At 43.5% G+C, this 23,799-nt stretch overlaps 3 protein-coding genes across 8 annotated transcripts in view; 1 reads left to right on the plus strand and 2 right to left on the minus strand.

Annotated features, from left to right (window-relative positions):
- Positions 1 to 23,799, plus strand: part of LOC309353599 (C-C chemokine receptor type 5-like) — a 113,747-nt gene that overhangs the window by 71,646 nt on the left and 18,302 nt on the right. The gene's annotated exons all lie outside the window — the stretch shown is intronic.
- On the minus strand, positions 2,321 to 20,749 carry BFSP2 (beaded filament structural protein 2). Its single transcript, XM_081883003.1, has 7 exons — positions 18,748 to 20,749; positions 11,912 to 11,994; positions 10,920 to 11,076; positions 8,343 to 8,504; positions 7,622 to 7,753; positions 4,690 to 4,910; positions 2,321 to 2,557 (listed from the first exon to the last, which is right to left on the minus strand). Exons 1-7 carry the CDS (start codon positions 19,201 to 19,203, stop codon positions 2,554 to 2,556), a joined length of 1,215 nt encoding a protein of 404 aa, XP_081739129.1. The 5' UTR covers positions 19,204 to 20,749; the 3' UTR covers positions 2,321 to 2,553.
- TMEM108 (transmembrane protein 108) overlaps positions 20,863 to 23,799 on the minus strand; it is a 181,766-nt gene continuing 178,829 nt past the window's right edge. For all 6 annotated transcript variants that reach the window (XM_081882996.1, XM_081883000.1, XM_081882995.1 and 3 more), the window contains 2 exons: positions 23,079 to 23,233; positions 20,863 to 21,214 (listed from right to left, as the gene is read on the minus strand). In XM_081882996.1, coding sequence (XP_081739122.1) covers positions 21,092 to 21,214; positions 23,079 to 23,233 — 278 coding nt within the window. In that variant the 3' untranslated portion in view covers positions 20,863 to 21,091. The remainder of the gene's footprint in view (positions 21,215 to 23,078; positions 23,234 to 23,799) is intronic.

Here is a 23,799-nt window from a genome sequence, read left to right on the forward strand (position 1 = left end):
CATTCTCCATCTTCCAAGCCTTAAAACTGACTAAATACTGTACAGCCTTGTGGTGTCAATATCAAGAAAACTTTTCTCCTACTTTTTGGGTGTGCTGCTTAGCATCCAGCCCGAAGTAGAGTTCTGAAGAACTAGAAAGCTTGCTTATAATTTTGTGACATTTTGGTTGGTCCTAGTTAAGGTATTTTCCAACTGTGGATTTTGAAGTCTTTAGAATGGATCACAACTTTCCATGCTTTTTAGTGTCTAGTTTTGCTAGTGACCCTGGGGCTAAGGGCTCTTCAGAGAATTCCAGGAAAATTATAGTATGGTTTAAACGATTTTCATCCAGTATCCTGCCCTCCCTCCTTTGGCCATATTAATATATCTTCACAATTATATAGCTTGCCTCTACTATTTATGCTCTCCTTTTTGTGAAAACTCTTGCATACTTTCAGTAAAGTGAAAGACCTACTGCCACGGTATTGGCATCAAAGCATTAATTGTTTGGGTATAGAACTGTTGCTTTTTCTACACCTGGCCTGAATTTAGATAAACTAAAGGAATAAATCCCACACATCCGCAGAGTGGACCTATTGTGTGCACATTCCTCAGAGATCCAAATTAAGCCTTTTTCTTGTATGGGAAAAATAATTTAAATATTAAGGCATTGTTGTAAACTGTGATGTGGTTGTGAATGTGTGCACAGGAGTTTTGTGCACCATGATGAGAGATGGACAGATGGGAAGCAGCTGAGAAGTATTACTGGTACTGGGTGACTCAGTGTGAGTTGTGTGACAAGCACCAAATTTGAGAGGATTAGTGTTGTGGCCTAGAATGTATTGTGGGATCAAGGTGACTGAGCTTCCATCTAGTGCTGTTGACGATACTCTTGTCTGTTACAAAACTGCTTGTGTTATTTAATTCTATCAGTTTTCTCTTTTAGATTGACATGTTCAAATCAAACTTAGTTAGACTCAAAATGTTTCCAGTGATCAGACAAAAAGTATTCCCATTGTCATTTAGTAGTATAGTGCAGCCCTCCCCAACCTGGTGCCCTGCAGTTGTTTTGGACTACAACTCTCACCAGGAATGATGGGAGTTGTAGATCAAAACAGCTGGAGGGCACCAAGCTGGGGAAAGCTGGTGCAGTGAGACAGTACTAGGGCAGTGTGTGTCTGTTTACAGTGTTCTAAAAGAATATATGGGATCCAAGCCACTGTATCTGTTATTTCATATTATTTTGTAGTAGTTGTGCTGTACTTACTGTTTGAATGTTGTGAGCCACTTTAAGCACAATTTTGTAGGAAAGTAGCATAGAAATAAACACATGTTGTTGTTGTTGTTGATGGTGATGATGGCCCTCTCTGAATCTAGACATTATTTTGAGATTTCATAGCTTCAATAAACCCTTTCTAAAGGTCAAAATAGGTGAGATGTGGGAAACCTGGGATCAGATCTTCAGGTGTCTTTTTCAAACTTCCAAAGTAACCATCACATCAGAGGAGTTGAAGTGGATCAGAGGCATGTCACGGGGACGGGGGGGGGGGGAGGATTAAGGTATACTGCTGCTTCCCATCCCCCGCAGACATACAAAGCTTTTCTCTGTACTGTTTTCTCAATAGAAATCTCTTTTTCTCTTCCATGCCCTGCCCCCCCATTGCTATTTGCTTCAGTAGTGAAAACAGATGGGTCTATACTGTAACTGTGTGTTTCCTCAGTGGGGTAACAGCAACTTGAAGAAGGGAGAATTTAGATCAGGAAATGGGAACATGGGCAGGTAAGGGGATAAACTACTCCAAGTCCTGTGCCATACTGGCTGGGACTGGTGCAAATTGGAGTCCATCTTATGGATGGCCACAGGTTCTTCAGCTTTGTTCTATAATTTAGCAAATATATCAGAGATCCAGTCATGTCTCATGTAATTTGGCTAGGTTCATGTTCTAGAACACACCCTCAGTTAAATCAGGGGACTGGCTAGACTTAAAGGCCCCCTCCCTTACCATTGATCCATATGAACTGAGAGTGTAGCCTAGTAAACACTCAATGCTCTTTTGCAGCCATGCATTGCAGAATGCGATCAGGTATGGTGGACAAATGGAACTCCAGATAACCTTCTAAGGAACTTCAGGAGTGTCCAGAATACAATTTGCAAGTCTCCTCTGGTAAAACAGGGGACTTTAGAAAGTATTACTCTTGTGGCCTGATCTTTTGTGCCTTTGCTTTTTTAAAAAAAAGTCAAGCTGAAATCAGTGAGATATATTCTCAAGTGAGTGTTGACAAGAATGCAGGATCATAGTTTTTTTCCAGCAGTTTTTTATATTAAAAAAGAGCCATCAAGTTGAACTGATATTTTATTCTATAATCACATAGGAAGTTTTGAAACCTGTAAGCGAAGCAATCATACGTGGGGATGCCTAGTGCAGACGGTCAAGCTGTGGCCTACTGAAGTTGATGAATCAAGTTGGAGTAGGCTGCATTGGCTTTCATCATTTCCATGGACACTTTTGCCAGTGAGATCATCCTGTGCTTTGAGCAACAATAATTGTCTTCTGAAGACAACAAATTTGAAAATCAGCTGAAAAGTTAAACAAAAACAACACTATCATTATTTGACCAAACTGCGGGAGGCAGTGGAAGACAGGAGTGCCTGGCGTGCTCTGGTCCATGGGGTCACGAAGAGTCGGACACGACTAAACGACTAAACAATAAAATCATTATTTCTCCAAAGATAAGCAGACCCTTAACAGTACAAATTGATTTGATGCAGTTTTGGCAAGATGAGCAACAAAATGACGCGCACAAACACACACACACTTTGTATAAGTCAGCTTTGTGGTTGCAAGTAGAAAGGTTATCACATGCATGATTAAATAGATGCACATATGCAGTGAATATGTGGGCTTCAAGGTCTGGGATGACTATTCTAATCCAAGTTGTCCTTTGTGTTTTTATCAAAGTAGTGGATTCAGAGTTTTTTTTGTGGGGGCGAAAATATGTTCTTCCTAATGAAGAGAGTGGATGTTAAATCCAGCCAAGACTGATAGGAAAAATTCAGACCAGGTCTTCATGAGTCAGAAAAGAAATACACTTGTTTGGAAATCAAATTTTCCAGTGAAAAGGGCAGCTTTTTCTGGCATATTACAGATGAGAATTCCATTTATGGTAAACCAAAAGCTAGCTGTTCTGCGTAATGTTTCCCATGGAAGACATTATTATTTTTAAGAGGGAAATTTTTTTTGTTCTTGGTTAGTGTTTGAAACCGTATCCTGAACTACTGGTATATGTTAAAAGTCGTTTTTGCTCTGCAGCCAAATCCTCATACATTGCTGTTTTGGTTGTTCATGCCGTTTAGTGTGCTTTATTCAACCACTTTTTGTTGGTAGTTTGGGCTCCACTGCAGACACTAAGCTAGTATGAATCAATGCTTTAAAAAAATAATAATGTAAAAAACTGTTGCCTTCAGGTGTCTCAGGGGGCGGATAACTCCATACCTGCCAATATTTCTCCAATGAAAATAGGGACGTCCTAAGGAAAAGCGAGACATTCTGGGGTCAAATTAGAAACTGGGAAAACTTCTCTAAATCTGGAAGATAGGGACACTTGGAGGGTCTGCAGTCTATACTCAAGAGGGAAAGAATTAAGCCATAACATATGTAAGGATGGGAAGTTGCCAAGATAGATTCCGATGTAAATTGTATGTCATATGATCTTAATGTAAATAGTAAACTTTTTTTTTTAAAGAAAGCTTTGGGGAACCCCATTGCTTGCAAAAATGCCCAAAAAGTATAAGAAAAAATCCGGAGGAACCCACTTCTCAAAATAGCACAGTGAGGACTACTGTAATCATATTTAATGGTCATGGAATGCTGACTGTTTGGGTAAGGGGTGTGGAAAACTGGAGTGGGGGAGAGGGGAATGGCATGTTGATTTTATTTATATTTTGGTATATTAATGAACATTTAATACATTAATGTGAGCTGAGATACTTTTGATTAAGTAGTAAATGGCGTATATCCTGGAAAAGTGCATGGCTGGCTGGCTGGAACTCTGGACAGGAGCATTTTATGCTGCAGCTTTTGTTTCAGGTCCACTTGCAGCACTCTTTGCAGAGACCACAAGGAGCAGCCAAAATCAAAGAGGCCCATTTTTTTGGCAAGAGTGTCGCCTGTTGTGAAAATGGCGCAGCTCTAGGAAACTTTAAGCCATGATGTGGTTTTGACCGGCCTTCTGAGCCAAGCAACAGGCAATGGTACTGTTTGAGCTTCACTGCTGCCAGTTGGGGAGAACTTTGCCATCAAGACTTGAGCCTCTTCCACCCACCCCTTCCTTCAGAGGCCTAAAATTTAAATCTGAAGAGAGGCAGTACTGGAATGACTGGATTGTGCCTGCTGTTTCTGGGGAAGGTGGCGAGTGAGTGGAGAATCTGGTCTGGCCATACCTTGTAAAGAGGAATTGTTCACATATGACTTAGGAATGGAGTATATCTATGAGTTCAGTCAACTAGTAGCCGTATTTCCAAATCTGTAACTGAGGCATCAGTTGCACAACAGAATGAAGTTGTTGGCAATGTAATATTATAATGTAGCAATGCTAATATTTGCTAGATCCTGCTTGATTTATCCTTTTGTGTCCACTCTGATTGATTCTCCTCTGGGCACAAAGAAGCGATTATGCAGGCAAGACACAATTCACCATACAAAGAAATACCTGCTCTCTTCTTTGTCTAGAAGGCAGTGATACGCAGTGATATCTTTCTCCAGCTGTGTTTTAATGGACAGCAGAGTTTCGCGATCCCTCTGCTGCTGCTCAGTCTCCGCACGGATTTCTCCTACTTCTGCTTCCAGCTTGGTGATGACAGAACCTAAATTCTGAAGCTCTATGTCATGCCAGTGCTTGGCATCATAGAGGGAGTTCTCCAAACCTCTCTTCTGCAAGGACAATAAAATCCTGTTGTAATGTAATATTGTAATGTGTATATATATATATATATATATATATATATATATATATATAAATATAAATAAATAACAAAAAAATTCCTTCCAGTAGCACCTTAAAGACCAACAGTCTTTAAGGTCTTTAAGGTGCTACTGGAAGGAATTGTTTTGTTTTGACTATGGCAGACCAACACTGCTACCTATCTGTGTGTGTGTATATATATATATATATATATATATATATTAAATATATATATATATTTAATATGTATGTAATAAAAAGGCTAATACATATTTTTGGCCTGCCCAACTTGTGCTCTACTAAGGTAAACTTAGCAACCATGTAGTGTGGCATATGATAAGACAGTGGAGGGCTGCATTTGGTGGTTATAAGCTGGGGAGGTCCGGTGTAGGTTTTCATAGGTGAGAATGCTGAAGTTTGTAACCTTGGCATGTGGAGTGGGACCCCTGAACCTTGTCATCTTTCTTTCTTGACAATAGTTCCACACACTAGTTGGCCAGTAATTTTGGAAACGAGAGAGGTTAACAAGTGGTGTCTGGAACATTGAGAGGAGCTGTTGGCAATGAGGAGCATGTGTACAAATACTTGAATCCATGTTATAGAGTCTTTGCAGAATGCAACCATTCTGACAGAGGCCTTGTTTGCATGCAACACTAAGCCAAATCGTAGCTTAGGGAGAACAATTAAGCATGCAGGTATCCAGACAGGTATGCTTATCCCTACTATTGCTATGCTACCCAAAGGTAAGCCGTGGTTTGGCTTAGCATTTTGTGTGAACCCAGCCTTGTGGGTTTCCCCCAAACAAACCACAAGCAGTAAACTGAGCAGCACAAATTGGTTCAGCTCATGGTTCATTGTGAGCAAGACAATCACATGTAATTAATAATAAAGTGATAAAACATCAAACATTAAAAACTTTTCTAAACAGGGCTGCCTTCAGATGTCTTCTAAAAGTCAGATAGTTGTTTATTTCCTTGACATCTGATGGCAGGGCTTTCCACTACCGAGAAGGCCCTCTACTTGGTTCTCTGTATCTTCACTTCTTGCAGTGAGGGAACTGCCAGAAGACCCTCAGAGCTGGACCTCAGTGTCCGGGCTGAACGATGGGGATGGAGATGCTCCTTCAGGTATACTGGGCTGAGGCAGTTTAGGTCAGCACCAACACTTTGAATTGTGCTCGAAAATGTACTGAGATGTCTAAATGCAGTTGTTTTTTTCTGGGGGTACGCATACCCCTAAACATTTTGTGAATCTTTAAGTTTGGCCTCATTGAGGGGCAGTATTTCAATTTTAGTAAGAAAATGAGAGCACCCCTAAACATTTTTTTTTAAGGAAAAAAGCATCTAAATGTAACACTAAGCCACACTGTGGCTTTGCTTCAAGTGGTGTGGCAGAAGCAGGACTGGTGGAGGAGTGAAGCAGCCATAGTTTTTGCTTTGAGTACCTGCACCCTCGCTCTGTGTCTTTGGCCATTATGTTTGTCATTGCATGCAAACTAGGCCACAATCCTGAAAAGAACCAAAGGGGCATTACTGATTTCAGTGGAAGAAATTTAAACACTTGCTTAATGCTCCTACTGGAATCACTCGTAAACAGTTATAAGTCACCTTTCCAGCTTGTACCCTAAGTTTTATAGCTATAAAAACTGTTTTGAAAAGTGGAGTTTTCAAGCCTTGATGCCCACAAGAAGCGTGTGGTTGCAATTATATTGGATGAACAATGGTTTGTTGAACACATTTAAAAATATCTGCTGCAATCCTATGCACATTTAGGTAAAGGTAAAGGGACCCCTGGGGACACAGGTGGCGCTGTGGGTTAAAGCCTCAGCGCCTAGGACTTGCTGATCGAAAGGTCGGCGGTTCGAATCCCTGCTGCGGGGTGCGCTCCCGCTGCTCGGTCCCAGCGCCTGCCAACCTAGCAGTTCGAAAGCACCTCCGGGTGCAAGTAGATAAATAGGGACCGCTTACCAGCGGGAAGGTAAACGGCGTTTCCGTGTGCAGCTCTGGCTCGCCAGAGCAGCGATGTCACACTGGCCATGTGACCCGGAAGTGTCTCCGGACAGCGCTGGCCCCTGGCCTCTTAAGTGAGATGGGCGCACAACCCCAGAGTCTGTCAAGACTGGCCCGTACGGGCAGGGGTACCTTTACCTTTACCTTTAAAGGGACCCCTGACCATTAGGTCCAGTCGTGATCGACTCTGGGGTTGCGGCGCTCATCTCACTTTATTGGCCGAGGGAGCCGGCGTACAGCTTCCGGGTCATGTGGCCAGCAGGACTAAGCCGCTTCTGGCGAACCAGAGCAGCGCACGGAAACGCCGTTTACCTTCCCGTTGGAGCGGTACCTATTTATCTACTTGCACTTTGATATGCTTTCAAACTGCAAGCTTGGCAGGAGCAGGGACCGAGCAATGGGAGCTCACCCTGTCACGGGGATTCGAACAGCCAACCTTCTGATCAGCAAGTCCTAGGCTCTGTGGTTTAACCCACAGCGCCACCCGCACATTTACTGGGGAATAATTTCCATTGAAATCAGTGGCTTACTTCTGAGAAATCATACAGAAGGATTGCACTGATTCTCTTATAGCATAAGGTGTCAAACCCATATACAAATAGGAATCTGTTCATCCTGGAAACAAAAGCCTTGCACCTATAAACAGATACCATTTCTCATTTCTGACTCACCAGAGTTCTCAGTGATTCAGTCTCTGCTTGCAGGCTTTGGATTTTGCAAGCTGTTTCATGAAACTCTACCCTCAGGGATTCAACCAGTTCCTCCTCTTGTGTCCGTACAGATGGTGCTGTTTCTGTGGCTTGCTGACAACATTTAACAGTGACGAACGGGAAAAAATGCAGATTCTTATTTGCTGTTCTGTTATGCCAGGCATCCCTAAACTCAGCCCTCCAAGTGTTTTGGGACTACAATTTCCATCATCCCTAGTTAACAGGACCAGTGGTCAGGGATGATGGGAATTGTGGTCCCAAAACATTTGGAGGGGCCGAGTTTGGGGCTGCCTGCGTTACACAAATATATCATATACAATTCAGAAGAAAAGCTGCTGGGATTTTAAATCCATCACTTTCTCCTCCGTTTACAGTATATACTGGTATATAAATATTACTCTTGGTTGACCGTGCTGATTGGAAAAAATGGAGGGGAGCGTTATTTCATGGAGTAATTTGGGCAGTATTATTTTTAAGCTTCCCACACACATAATGAATGGGCAGTCCATGCTTGGTAAGCCTGCCTTTATTGGAGAGGTGCTCCATCTCCCTAATCATTTTACTTTGAAAGCCTATGCATGTCTACTAAAACACAAAGCCCATTGAGATAAATGGGACTTACTCCCTGACAAATGTATATAAGATTGCAGTCTTAGTTACTCTTACCTTGTTTTGTTCTTACCTTGGTGTGGAGCAAGGCGCCAGTCTCAGTTCGGTTCCTTTCAATATCTTTCTCCCAATGAATCCGGATTTTTTCCAGTATGTCATCCAGGCCTGTTCCAATGGGAGTATCTAGTTCTTCCAGTGGTGAGACAGCAAGCTGCTTGTAAAGCATCTTGACATCCTGAAAACCACCCACATAAATAAATGGGCGGCACCCATTGAGATTCTAGCAAAAGGAACAATTTCCATTGATGCAACTGCGTAGACGTCATTCGTGGCTACTGCAGCCTTACTTGATTTCTCGTTGTTTGTTTTCTACAAATAGTCACTCAAATGTAAATGCACTACAGTCAAACCTTGGTTCCCGAACACCTCCGTTATTGTACATTTCGGTTCCCGAACTCTGAAAACCCGGAAGTAAATGCTCTGGTTTTCAAACATTTTTCGGAACCCGAACGTCTGACGCGGCTTCCGCTTGAGTGCAAGAAGCTCTTGCAACCTGTCAGAAGCTGCGCCTCTGTTGTCTAATGTTTCAGAAGTCGAACAGTCTTCCAGAATGGATTACGCTTGACAACCGAGGTTTGACTGTATGTGGGAAATTGCAGTCAAGCATACGGCTAGTTAATGCATGAAGGGGTTAAGATCATAGAACTCAATTAGGAACTCAGAGGTGACTTTTTCTCTTCCTTTCCTCACTCTTTTCGTGCCATGTAACTGACCAGGAAGGATGTGTCTGAGCTTCATCCCAGCTCAGACTGCATGCTTGAAACTGTATTTTGTACCCAAGAGTATTCCATTTGTGTTCTCCTTGCTGCTGCATAAAACAGTGCATGAATCAGACCTTTGGATTTTGTAAGTAAAGCTTTTAAAGTGTGTGCCTTTTAAAGTTCATTGCCATAGGATAGTGAGAGGATCAAGTGCCGTTTGCAAAGTAAATGGGATATATAAAAGGCTCTAGCAGCCTATATTCCCCACGCTGTACTACTGCTTAACTCTGTGATTGTTTTAAACTTTGCTGGGGGCGCTCTCCCCCTGGGTCAGATCTGTTTCCCCCTACAAAATGCTCGTATTCTGATTGGACTTACTGATGGTGTTACTGTTCACAAATGAAATTATTTTCTTCCTAGCCTGTGATAGACATGGCTAGTTGATGTAGAAAGTGTTTCTCATGGGAAGTCTGTGGTTTTTGGTTTTTTTAGTGTATCTGGGTCATTTCACGGGACCATCTCAATTCCATCAACCTTGATGACTGTGTTGATGATGAAATAGTAACCTAGGTGCTCTGCCATAGCCCCAGATTCTAAAGTGCAGTGCAGTTCATTACTGTTCATATATTATCAAAAGTAAGTCACATTCAGTTTATTGGGACATACTTCCAGGTAGTTGCATATAGGATTGCAGCCTTAGCATGCCATTGTCACTGGGGTTTTTTGTATCCTTTGTCATGGCCTACTAAATTGAGGGAGTCTGCCATGGCTGCTGTGTTGGGGTGTGTTTTATATACTGTATTCATGTTTTTACCAAATTTTGTGATTTGCCTTAGGAGGGTCTTGCTGTGAAAGATGACATATAAGTAGGGATGTTGGAGAATATTATCAGAAATGGAAGCAGGAATGGAAATTGCCACAATTTGCATGTTTGTTGGAGGTAAGGAATGGAAATCACACAAATAAACACCAGCGGTATTCATTGCCATATTTTTTCAGTCCACAATTTTTATATAAAAATTACGTCATTTTTTTTGCATTCTTGACATTTCTCTTCCATTGAAATTATGTAATTTCGATGAATGCAGGACAGGCTGGGAATCACAGCCTCCTTGCATTATGTAGAGTTCTTTAGATATTTCAGCTGGTATGAATAGGAGATAAAGAATTATTTGCAGGATCCCTTCCTTCTGTTTCCAGTTTGCTTGGTAGAAGGCTTTTTAAAAAAATTGTTTAAACTAGAAGCTAGTAGTCTGGGTTTCTATGCTGGCCATGGAGAAGCATACCCATACAGAAACACAGGATACTAGCCCCTGGAATAGTAGTAAAAAAATAAAGTTCAGGTTAATAACTTTTGTGGGGAAAATTTACAGGGCTGTTTTTAGCCCCTATGGTTTTATGAACAAGAGGCAACCTTGCATACATAAAAACCTACATTTCTGTAGAGAGAGCACCCCACGATCAAGGTGTTTCCCAGGCAGCATGTAAAAGCTAAGCTTATCAGTGCACAAAAAGCTTAACCCCTTGGAGAGAGCAGAGGCGTCATAACCTGAATGTAGCTGAAGTGTTTTTTTCCCAGATGTTCGGCTATAAGGTTATATGAATGTGGACTTTCACGTATGTTTAAATAGTACTGTGTCACACAGAAGTAAAAATAGCAAAATATGTCAGAGCCTGCTTATTGTTTTGAGATATAGGCATTAAGTTAAGCTTATGCAAAAAACAAATACAAAAAAACCACCAATTAAGAGCCCTGCACTGTGACATTAATCGCAAAGTTCAATAATAAACACTATTTCTGGCAGAAGTTAGCCTTCGTGTGGATAGAAGCCAGTGAGTCACCTAAAAAGATAAGCTCTAGCCATATGCTGTTCTCAGCTCCAACTTACCTCTTCATGATTCTTTGACAGTAAAGTTAATTCTTCTTTCATGTTTTCGATCTGGCTCTCCAGATCCACCTTGGTCAAATTAGCATCATCAATCACTTTATAGAGAGAATTAATTTCATCTTCCACTGCCTTTCGGAACGGTTGCTCATTTTCATACCTGCAGAAGAAATGGACAGCATGTTGGGACACTGCAGCCCAGAGCTCAGTCTTCTGGCAGATGCATTTGTTACAGGAATAGGAAACCTGTCACCTTTCAGATGTTATTAGACTCCAACTCCCACCCTCCCCACCTGGCATATCCAGTGGCAATGGGTGTCTGGGAGGTGTTAGTCTGGGAAGAGGGCAAATCCTCTGAAGCAGCCACCAAGTTGTGAAACTCCCTCCTCACAGAGGCATATCTGGTTCATTCGCTATACAGTCAAACCTTGGTTGTCGAACGTAATCCGTTCTGGAAGACTGTTCAACTTCTGAAATGTTCGACAACCGAGGCATGGCTTCTGATTGGTTGCAAGAGCTTCTTGCACTCAAGCGGAAGCTGCATCAGACGTTCAAGTTCCAAAAAAATGTTTGAAAAGCATTTACTTCCAGGTTTTTGGCATTCGTGAACTAAAATATACGATAACAGAGATATTCAGGAACCGAGGTTTGAGTGTATAGCTTTCGGCAAATTCCAAGGACATATCTCTCTACCCTGGCCTTTGTCATCTGAGATGTGTGTTTTAAGGGACTATCCTGTTCCTGTGACTGTAATCAACTTTCACTGTTCTTAGTACTTAATCTTAAATTGTTGTAACGGCTGGTGGAGAGCAAGTAATGATGATTATGATAATATTACCAATGTACCACAGTCAAAAGCTCTGTCCCACTGATAGATGGCCTATGAATTGATTCCTTTCATTAGGATTAACCCTTCTACTATTATTCCCAGTCTGAATCTTTCCCCCTCTTCTTTCTCATATCAAGGAAGAGAAAATTGACCTACGAGAGATTACCTGTCCTTAACATCTTCGGCACAGGCTTGAATATTTTCTGTCTGTAACATAAGCCGGGCATTTTCCATGACTGCATCGCCGACCTAGAAGAGTTGAAGCAGTCAAATATAAATAACAAATACAATCTGTATCCGGAACCGGGTCCTTCATAGGACCAGACTGAATTTAATCAGCTCTGGACACCTTGGTGAATACTCAGTAGATTTCTTGTTGGTTGATACGCGTTAACCAGTGGCTTCATGCGAGTCTGTGAAAGCGCTGTGGCAGTGTAGAAAAAATAATTGGAGTATCATGGTGAGCTATTGAGGAAGGAAGTGTCTTGCTGCATGACACAGTTGCCAGAAGGAGTAGCTTAAAACAACCTGGAGCTGGATAAAATTGCTATAAATTGTTGTGGTGATTTGGAGGTTTACCGTAATCTGAAATCAAGCTGGATTTGAGTTTGTTGGATTATTATATTATTGATGTCTGTTCTGTACAATTTTATTAGTACTATTGCTTAATACAAGTTTGTCATGGCCTTTGGCTAGAATGATAAGCTTGTGAAATATGTTGATGATTATTTGCTGGCATTGTTTCTACTTGTACGTGGCTATGGGAGCAAATGCTTAAAGGGAGGGTATCATATATTTATTACAATATACTGTGAATATATTTGCATATAGGAATGCAGTGGGTACCATCTTGAGAGTGATATAAAGGGCAGATGGCCAGTATGTTGCAGTTTTTCTTCCTCTAACATAGTATTAGTTGGAGGGAGACATTTGGGGAGGGCAGTGGAATGGCATGGTGTAGGAATTATTACTTTTTACTCTTGATAGGTATGGGTAAGAATTTTGACTATTTGCATTTAAAGGCGAACCTACATAGTTCTCTGTTTCAGAAAGAATATCCAAACTGAAACAACCATCCTGCAAAATTTTCTCTGAATTTTGCAGTGCAGTTCTCCAGCCAAGTAATGTGTACAAAAAGACATATACTAGTGTGAGGTGTGCCTAAAAATGCACATAATAGTGAAAATAACATGGGATTATACATTATATTAGCAGGGATTGTTTTGTAAAATGGAGTCTATTAGGCAAAATTGCATTAAAAAAGTTTGTCCTGCTCTGCTGTTAGTGCTCCAACAGCAGTAATACAAAAAAGAGGAATTCCAGATAGATGCTTCTCAGGGTCCCTTCTAACTCCACAATTCTATGCTTCTATGATTCTGCAACATCCAAAGCCCCCTCTCCCAGTCCCCATAATCGTGGGGGAAATTGCACCAGCCTGGAGCTAGTGTAGTTACTTTCTCTACCCACCACTGTTCTTTCAGCCTGACTGGACCTAGAGCAGGCAAGATTTTGAATTTGGTGGTTCCTCTGCCTCATATTATCCTTTCCACCTTCCTTTTAGCATTGCCCTGACAATGTGGTGCTTGCCATCTGCAATTTTTATAAGTATTTGCATCAAAAACTGTAGTTAAAATGAAATTAATCCTGCTGCCCAAACAATTTGTGTCCTTTAAAACATTTTCATCTATCAAATCCTACAGCCTTATTTTAAACCCATTCTTCCCACCTGGGATCCCCAGGGTTTGGAAATATGACTGCAGTAAACTGTGTCAGGATTTTTAAAAAGGGAATTAAAAATATGCATTTTCACACTTTACGGCTAACAAAAATAACACTTACATTTCCCTTGTGTAATACTAACTGCTTCAGCAGTAAACCTCTCTTGGGAGGGGGAACTGGAATTAGATGGAGATTTTCGTTAATTATTTTTCTCAGCTCACTTTCTTCTAAACTAGAAGGAAGGCTGCAATTTGTAACACCTTGTTCTCAGGTTCAGAGAGAAGTGCCATCTTTTAATTTGGTGCATTGACTACACAGCTGTCCTGCTGACTCTTGAGAATATTTTTTTATCAAAAAGCTCTCTTTGGACTGTTTAATAATGCAACCAGAATTCAAATCTCATGGGCCAATTCTCTCTCTCTCTCTCTCTCTCTCTCTCTCTCTCTCTCTCTCTCTCTCTCTCTCTCTCTCTTTTGCACGCGCGTACACACACACACACACACACACACACACACACAAAGATTTGCAGCAGCTTCCCACAGTATCTAACTATGGTGGAATAGCCCTACAAGTTTTCAGCAACTGCAAACCACTCGCTCACAGGATTCATGCTGTTTCCTGCATGCAGATTTGGCCTTCTGCACAGCTTCCTTTGTCTGCATGGACTTAGGAGGTTGCTTGGGGACACATCCACACCATACATTTAAAGCACTATGATGCCGCCTTAATCATGGCTCCCCCCAAAGAATTCTGGGAGGTGTCATTAAGAGTTTGTCGAAGGTGCTGGAAGTTGCTAGGCAGCCCATATTCCCCTTCCCGAGCTACAATTCCTAGAGTGGTTTAATCATCCCTCTTCACAGGGAACCCTGGAGATTTGAGAAGGTGAATAGGGGTCACTGCTCCCTTAACAAACTGCAGCTCCCAGGATTCTTTGGGGCAACCCATGTCTGCTTAAAGTGGTATCACACTTTAAATGTATGGTGTGAATGTGGCCTGGGTCAGGGGACAAAACCTAGTGGTTTCTGTCTGTTCTGCCTGTAAAACCTGGTGCAAATTCTGCCTGTTAACCTAAGGGAGTGATGGGGAACCTGTGACCCTGCAGATGATGTTCCAGCAGCCCCAGCCAGGATGGCCAATGGTCATTAATAATGATGATGCTATTACAGTGGTGCCTCGCAAGACGAAATTAATTCGTTCCGCAAGTTTTTTCTTCTTGCGAGTTTTTCGTCTTGCGAAGCACGGTTTCCCATAGGAATGCATTAAAAATCAATTAATGCGTTCCTATGGAGACCGTTTGCCAGGCTGGCGGTGCGGAGAAGGGCTTTTCTCCCCACCGCAAGCCTTCAGCACAGGTACGGGAACAGAGGGGAAGGCGCACAGCGCTTCTCCTCTGTTCCCGGGGCTTGCGGTGGGAGGAGGGTTTTTCCTCCCCACCGCCAACATTCAGAACAGCATTCTGAATGTTGGCGGTGGGAAGGAAAACCCTCCTCCCGCCGCCAGCCTTCGGAGGAGCCTTCCAAAGCCTGGCGGGGGGAGAAGGGCTCTCCGCCCCACCGCCAGCCTTCGGAGGAGCCTTCCGAATCCTGGCGGGGGGAGGAGGTCTCTCCGCCCCACCGCCAGCCTTCGGAGGAGGTCCAAGGACAGTGGGGAAGACGCGCTGCACTTCCCCGCTGTCCCGGAGATTTCCCTATGGTCTTTCGTCTTGCGAAGGAAGCCCATAGGGAAATTCGTTTTGCGAAGCGCCTCCAAAACGGAAAACCCTTTCGTCTAGTGGGTTTTCCGTCTTGCGAGGCGCTCGTCTTGCGGGGCACCACTGTATTTGTACCCACCCATATGACTGGGCTGCCCCAGCCACTCTAGGCAGCTTCCAACATATATAAAAACATAAAGGTAAAGGTAAAGGGACCCCTGACCGTTAGGTCTAGTCACAGACGACTCTGGGGTTGTGGCGCTCATCTCGCTTGACTGGCCAAGGGAGCCTGCGTACAGCTCCGGGTCATGTGGCCAGCAGGACTAAGCCGCTTCTGGCGAACCAGAGCAGCGCACAGAAACACCAGAGCGGTACCTATTTATCTACTTGCACTTTGATGTGCTTTCGAACTGCTAGGTTGGCAGGAGCAGGGACTGAGCAACGGGAGCTCACCCTGTCGCGGGGTTTCGAACCACCAACCTTGTGATCGGCAAGCCCTAGGCTCTGTGGTTTAACCCACAGCGCCACCCGCGTCCCTTATGTAAAAACATAATAAACCATTAAACCTTAAAAAGATTCCCTATTTGATGATGGGAGTTGCAACATCTGGAGGGCTACAGGTTCATTTTACAGAATATCCTTTAAAGAAGAAAGCCCCCCCCCCCCTGTCCCTGCAGGAAGAAAGCCACCAAACTTAACTGGTTTGTTGAATTGCTTTATTAGAAAATAATATATATATACACAGCCTGACTGTTATGCCTCCCTCTTTTCATGTGCCTGTTCCATTGGCACTTTAATTTATTTGTGATAGCTACTACTTACACCGAGTTCTGCTGGTGATTTTGACTAGCTTAAAATCAACAAATTGTGGCTTGCTATTCAATACTTCATTATAGTGCTGTTTGTACTAATAAAATGAATTGTCAGGAATTTAGTATGGTTGTACTGATTGTTGAAACAGTTTGTTCTGTGATTTTGTTAGCTTTGTTTGAATAGCTGCTCTTTTTAGTTGAACTTGACTGCTGTGCAATGTTGTTAGGAGTGTTCATGCACTTATTTATACCTCGAGTCCCTTTGAGTGCAGCATATGCTGCAATAAGGCTTGTAAATCAGCCTTACTTGACTGGTAATGTGTGCCTCTAGAACAGTTTCTCCCTCACTCCATCCCACAACTTCTGGAAGCAGAGAGGCTTCACTCGGAATGTTTTCAGAATATGTAAAGACAGCAGTCCCAGCCTCTGAGGATTTTACAGAACTTCATTTCTGTCCGAGCATATTGGAAGGCGGTGGACCCAGAGCAATGACTCAGGCAGAGACGCAACAGGCACCCACCTCTCAGGGCCAGTAATGTTGCTGTAACTCTGCATTGGGGCACAGTGGTGCACAGCAGAGACTGGTCCATTAGGGTGAATCAGGAACTCCCTCACCAACCTCAGTCTGTCTGAGGTTCAGGGGGATGCAGTAACAGCCACCTTCCTCTTCATCAGTCATCCTCTTTTTGTGGCATGGGTATTCCTTTTGCGTTCAGAATGCACAACATCGTTGGCAACAAAGCGCCAGCCCTTATTCCCCACCCCCACCCCGCCTTCCAATTGAACCTAAATTTACCCCTTTCTGTGGAAAATCAAGTAAAATTTAAAAAGCATTGCCAGTAATAACCCATTTGTGAGATCTATGCAGCCCATTTACAGTACAAAGCACTCTTACCTCCCTCCCTGTATTATTATTATTAATTTATATACTGCCCTATATCCGCACATCTCAGGGCAGTTTACAGGACTGCTTATAGGACTGAAGCCTTTTAAAATAATAGCAATAATAATGAACATTAACATTTTATATGCGAACAGGACTGTGTTGAGAAGATGAGTGTACAATGATTTAACATAATTTACAGATAATTGACATCGAATCATCTAGGAAATGCACCTGACAGTGAGATGCTATGGAAGTCTATTCAGAAGCAAGTTCAATTGGATTTATTCTTGGGTTAGTTTAGTGTGTATAGGCTAAATGCAGGCTAAATGCAGAGTTATGATTCAAGTATTTTACTGCTTGTGTGGAAAGTGGTGCTCTTAGTCCCAGCTGAATTAATCCAGAATAATTGAGGACTTTTCTATTTCTGTCTCGTGGGGGTGGAGTGGAGTGGAAAGAAGTGACCGGAGGGTGTAGTGCCCACATCGCACTTTGAGCATTCCAAATGTGTCCATGGGCCCTAAAAGGTCGGTTTCCCTGACCCTCGAGCCTATTCACCAAAACATTCCCAAGAAATTGTATTAGAGTAGAGCAGTAGTTTTCAACCTTTTTGAGTCCATGGCTCCCTTGACCAACTGCATTCTTTCTATGGCACCCCTGTGGGGCTCAGGAGCCCAGTTGTGTCACCCCTTGCCTGCAGAGCTGGCAGCCCCTCACCCCTTTTTGAACACCCTCCCTTGTGGAGTGTTCCCTCAGCCTCCTCTCCTCTCCCCTCTCCTTGGGGGTCCCATGGTCTTGGAACTGCCCGCCTCACCACCACCCCAAAGAGAGGTGCCTCCTCACACTGCCCCACAGGGGCCTGGGAAGCACCCCTTGGCCAGACCCAGAGGTACCATTCACTTGGGGAGCTTGTAGCCAGGGCTGCTGCAACAAACAGCTGTGCAAGCCTTTGGGAGGCAGAGATGTAAGAGGGCATCAGAGGAAGGGAGGGAAGGAAAGAGGGGCAGAGGCCAGTGTTGCCCACGGCACCCCTATCATTCAAGGCACCTCAGGATGCCATGGCACACTGGTTGAAAACCACTGGACTAGAGGCATCCAGGACTGCAGTATTTCCGCAAGATTTACAAGGTGACCATAGTGCTGCAGCAATGCTGATTCAATATAGGCGTGCCTTCCTAGTGTTTGTAGGGTCATAATTTTTTATTTATTTTGCCCTTTTGCCTCTTGCACTATGTATGATCATGCTTTAATTTCATAAGATAGTTGGGTTGTGTTGGGAGTTTTTTTTTAAGGCAGTTTTATAAAATGGGTAAAAATGTCCACAAATTTTAGATGAAAAAACGTCTTTCTTTGTTTGCAAAGACCTTGACTGAAAAGTTCCCCTCCCTGCTAAACATTGTGTAAGGAGTGGAAGAAACGCCTTGCCATTAAAAAAATAAAATAGACCTTGCTTTTGGAAAATATGATGAATGAAAGAAGCAAATAGCACTCAGATGGTATTTCCTCATTACAAACAGCATCAAGCTGGCAATGAGATAACACCAAGAGGATAAACTTGCTGTTTTGGCAGCGTTTCTTTCGTAGTTTTGCTCCTAAATGTAACGACTGCTCTGAGGAGAATTGGCTGACTACGCCAAAGAGGGGAGAGAGAGCTTTCCATTCTTCCCCTCTTGTGCATGAACCTCCTCAGGGCAATTCCCATACATAATGCATTCCCTACACACACACACACACACAGTGAAATGATGTTAATTACCATGAAGATAAAAATTTAAATGTGCCAGGCAGGGTAGCTCTACCCTAGCACGAGGCTGCGTTCTTATCATTGGCATCAGAAACCCTTTGTTCTGGTTAACGATTCGTTTGTCTTTGTCTTTCTTGCCAGTTTTCATACTCACTTGGTGGTAGATGGTCTCCCAGCTCTCTCTCAGGGCTCCCCAGTTGTTGGCGCTGGAAGATTTCTTGTTCAGGTAAACACGGATGCGGTCTTCGAGCTCCTGGTTGACCTGCTCTAAAGCTCTCACCTTTTCAATGTAGTCCACCAGGCACCCATTCAGGCTCTCGTAAGATAGGCCCCGTCCTCTTTCCAGCCCCTGGGGCAATGGGACAGTAGAGCAAGAGCTACGGAGGCCTTGTAAGAAGACGCTGCTTATACCCAGAGCTCTGCGGGACACACGGGTGCCCAGGCTGCTGACACCTCCCGTTGGCACAATTCCCACATAAACCCCCGACGGCCTGGACAGGCTGCCTGCCCCACCGATGCTAACCCTACGGCTGGCGGTGCCCGCGCTCTCCGCTGCAGACGTAGAGGGCTGCTGCCCCAGAAAGGAAGCCCTGCGTCTTGTGAAGGGCATGCTGCACCTCGGACTACCTGCACTAAATGAGCAGCCTCTTCCCTACGTGCCCCTCTGCTGCTGCTGCTGCTGCAGCCGGCGGGTCGAGATCTGCAGAGCGAAGCAGGATTTGGAGGAGGGCTCATTATCTGTGCTCTGTCCCGAGAGCTTCTGGGACATTTCTCATTGTCTTTGGCTGCGTACCACAGGCGTGTTTGTTGGAAACAATTGTTCGGGCCTTTCCCCTCGGTCAGCAATCTATTTCATGAGAATGATCTGTCTGTTGCAAGAGCAGCACATGGAAAGGACAATGTGGTCCAGAGCCTCAATTTGGGCTGGGTAGGGGGCGAGGAGAGATAATTTCTTCCACGTTTAAATGCTGCCTTTCTCTGGGCTTCCAAATGCAGGGTTTACGTGTACTGGCATGAGTCCAGCTCACAGAGATGCCTCTTATATGCCAGGAGCAGCTCTAGCTGAATTTAAGCGAGCAGCACTGCTTGTACCGTCCCATCTGATCCTGAGCATCAAAAGTCCTCCTGGCTGTTGACACATGAATGATCATTTTTGAAAAGTGGAGTAGAAGCTTGAAGCAAACTGGCCTGCTGCCACGTTGTGTGTGTGTGTTGCTATTGTTTCTATGATTGACAGGGACGACCCACCAGCCTAACACTTTCACAATGATAAGAAAGCAATAAGTAAGTGAAAACTGGCCAATTCTTCATTAAGTCTCTTGTCACTTATTTTGGGGTTCCTTCATATTTTTGCTGGTGACAGAGGTACAAAATACATTCCTACCCACAGAGATACATTGATCATGTGTGATGAAGGGAACAGGCAGGAGGTGGACTAGGCTCCAAATTCAGCCCTGGTCTTATTTTATGGATGCCTCACTATCTCTAGGCCTTAGCTCCACATCTCTAAAATGGGAATAACAATCTCCCTCATTTGGTTGTTGTAAGATCAGATACAATGAAAACTGAAAGTGTAGCCTTTGTGAATAAAAATTATAAATAGTACAGGAACAACCTCGCTTGATGAGTCCCGAACCCTCTTAGTTTTACAGACCAGAGCGCTCAAAAGAAAGCAAGTTGCTTAGCAGTGTTTGGGACTGGCAGGAAGGGTATATGTCCCCTAATCCACTCTAAAGAACATGATAAAATTAGCTTAAAATCTGTAACAACACAAAACGTCAAGCAAGATGTAACTAAAAGCTGATTTAGAATCAGAGCTAAATAAAAATTGGATTTTGGAAGCTGTTGGGAAGGCTGGCATAACAATTCCATCGAGCCACGCTGTTAGAGGCTCACCAAGTGGAATATTTTCTGAGCCTGGCTGCCTATTTGCCTATATGGCAGAGCGTGGCGTCTTGCCTGGCTTGTCAGCCCAATCCCTTAATGCTCAGAGAATGCTCTGTCAGCACGCAGTTTAGTCACAGCACAATGTTTTTGTGGAAGAGGGATAGCTGTCTTTTTTGTTCCATGGCTCAACCCAAAAGAATGCCAGGCTATAGCCTAGTATATCAGCAAAGGCTCCTGCGCTTGCTCAATCTTGTGAAAGGGAGGAGAGAAGGGAACAGAGAATGATGTGCTAAAAAAAAAACCCCTCGCTTGGTTACATGCAAGTGGAGTACAAATTAAAAGCATCTAGCAAAGGCGACAAAAGGAACTGGTTCAGCAGGCGTTTTTGCTTAGAAATCACTTTTATTTTATAAAGCTGGAGTTTGGTCTGTAAAGTTTTTAATCACACTTATAAAAAAGAGGTCGATAATTCTTGTGGGGGGGGGAAGCTCAAAAGGTTGCTCATAATTCAAGGTTACACAAAGGTTATATTTATAATATATATATTTATATATATATATAGATTTATATATAGATTTTGGAGACAATGGAGATTGGACTGCAAGTACAAGTCATATTTCGGACACTTGCTCATGTCCTGCAAATAGCGTTTCTTGACAGAAAGGGTTAACAAGGACCATGCCGGTGTCCCTGTAATCACCATTAGCTGGGGAGCGCGGCTCAGACAGGTGGTCCTACAGGGGAAAAGGTCAGGGGAGAGAAAGGGAAGAAAATATTAAGCTTCAGAAACACAGTAAGGGACAGTCAACATGGTAGAATTTGCAAGTCTTGAAAAATATCCAGTATCCAGTCAACCAATGGTTCAGTATGGCCAAAGCAAAGCGTTAAAAAATGTAATACGCAGGATTCACTGGTCTGAGCTAAGGGTGAGACAGAAACGTCAGTGTCCCCTTAGAGAAAGGTGGTTCCTTTATACTAAGAATTGGAGGCCTGTGACTTTCCAGATGTTGCAGTTCTCCAGCCCACATTAGCCCCATGCAACTTGGCCAAAGGTCAGGGATGATGGGAGTTGTAGTCATTTGAAAAACGTGAAATTGTATAATTGTTAGATCCATGCTAGGTGATGGAATCAACTGTGACTGCTGATTTTCGTGTCGTGTCCTTTTCGTGAACATTCTAGCAGCTGAAAAATCTCTCAACAGCAAATTGTTCATAAATAGCCCGGCTCCTTGGAAGAAAGTGTGGAAACCCTCACATAGAGATTGGGATAGCAGGGGCTGAGTAGGGAAGCCTGGTGGGAAGGAGGCAGGAAAGCTTAAAGGCAGGATAGTGGCTGAAACAAACAAAAAAGACTGAGCAGGTTATCAGCTGAGAAACAGAACCTGAGGGAAGTGTGGAGAAACTGGAAACCAAAAGAAAAGAGGGGGGAGGGGACAGATATACAGAGCAAGGATTGGGAACCTGTGGTGCTCTAAAAACAACTTGAGGACCACTGGTTCTCCATCCCTGTATAAACAGAGATGGGGCTGTGGGAAAAATCTGACAGAGAAGGTGGTTTGGACGGTGTGGGGAAGATCAGAATGAAACTGGGTAAATTAAGATGGCTAACGGAAGTCAGTGGGGCTGGGGCAAAACACCCCTTGGTGTGAGGGTAGCCATTTATGCACCCAAAAAGAGGGCCAAAGAGGACATTTATTTGCACATGCTACATAATGGAGCAACATAATGGGAGGGGGGTTTCCAGCTACCCCACCCTTTGCCCTTGGAAGCCTGGTAAGAAGCTGCTGCAGAAGGGACTGTGGCAACCTCATGGGAGGTGTATTTCTAGGACCAAGGTGAAACTGTGAAGCTCCCTTGTTTTTGCTATTGTATGCTGGGTGTTGTTTAAGTAATACTGTTATATGGGTAGCATTGAAATGTGTTTTTTTGGTATGCTATTATATTTGCCATTGTTTTGATGTGTCATTATGTAATTTTTTGTGGCATTTGCTTGAGATGCACACCTGTTTCTTTGTAGCATGCTGCTTTCAGCATATATATATTTTTCTTGTGGAAAAGTGGCATACAAATTAAATGAATGAATGACTGGATGAGATGCAAATTTAGAAGCAATTTGAATAGAAACACAATTCCTCTCAGTATAGTGAGAAAGATGTGACCAGGTGTACCAGCTCAGTCCAGTGCTACAGATGGGTCACTTCAAGGCCCCTGGTCTCCATTTGTTCTTTACTCTTAAAAGGATTTCGACTGGACAGCTCTTTGAGTTGAGTACTCTCCTCTGTAAAGTAGGACACAAGGCCACCCTGTCTTGGTCCAGGAGGAGTCTATATGCTGGTAACAGGAGGGGCATCAACAGAAATGGGAAGCTGGACACTATGTGCAGGGAAGCCAAGAAGGCATGTTTGCAAAGAGTAGCATCTGAGGGGGTCCATGTGCCTTTCAGAACCGCTTAAAAGGGAAAGTTCTGCCAGTTACCTCTCCTATCATTAGGGCCCTGTGAGTTCACAACGCTATGTGAGAGCCAAGCAGAGTGGCTAAAATCCGCTTCTTGATATGAACTACCTGGGAGGTTCACTGCCAGCAGAGTTCAGATCTTACCTCTGAGGTTTCAAGGGACTGTATCTCTCTGGGTAATTCTACAGCATGCCTGTTGAAGTAGTCCATAGTGATAGCATTGTTCCAATAGCTCAGGTTGGTTTCTGGGTTTGATGTCTTCTTCTTTCTCCGCATGCAGCAGATGGTGAGCAGGACAGCTGTTGACACAAACATGTTTGAGAGTGTGCTTGTGCAACAATGGGAAATTAGTTGGCGGTGGCTTGCGTAATAGACTGTATATTGTAATAGATTACCCCCCATTGTCTGTGGGTTGCATGCATAGATCTGTGAAAAGTTCACATTGTGGTTCATGTACCACTGGAAGATGCGACATTTGATGAATTAAGAACACCATGCAAGACCACCTAATGTTTTCATGTTTCACCATGCAAGACCACCTAATGTTTTCACGTTCTGAATCAAAGAGATGTAAGAATATAAGAAGAGCCCTGCTGGGTCAGAGCAATCTAGGCCACCACACCTTGCTTCTCACAGTGACCAATCAGATGCCTCTGGGAAGCTCACAGGAAGAACAAAAGCACAGTCCTCTGATTCAGGACAGGAAAAAAATGAAGTGCTTTTTCATGCAGCACTTAGTGGCATTCCATCCCAGAACAGGTAGTTAGACACCAACTTGGATGGCTTTAGAAGAGGCAGATTCATGGAAGAGAAGGCTATGTTCTACCTCCCCTATTGGAGGCAGTATGAATGCCAGTTACTGAGT

Source organism: Podarcis melisellensis (assembly GCF_964234715.1).
Source record: "Podarcis melisellensis genome assembly, chromosome: 12".
NCBI lineage: Eukaryota > Metazoa > Chordata > Lepidosauria > Squamata > Lacertidae > Podarcis > Podarcis melisellensis.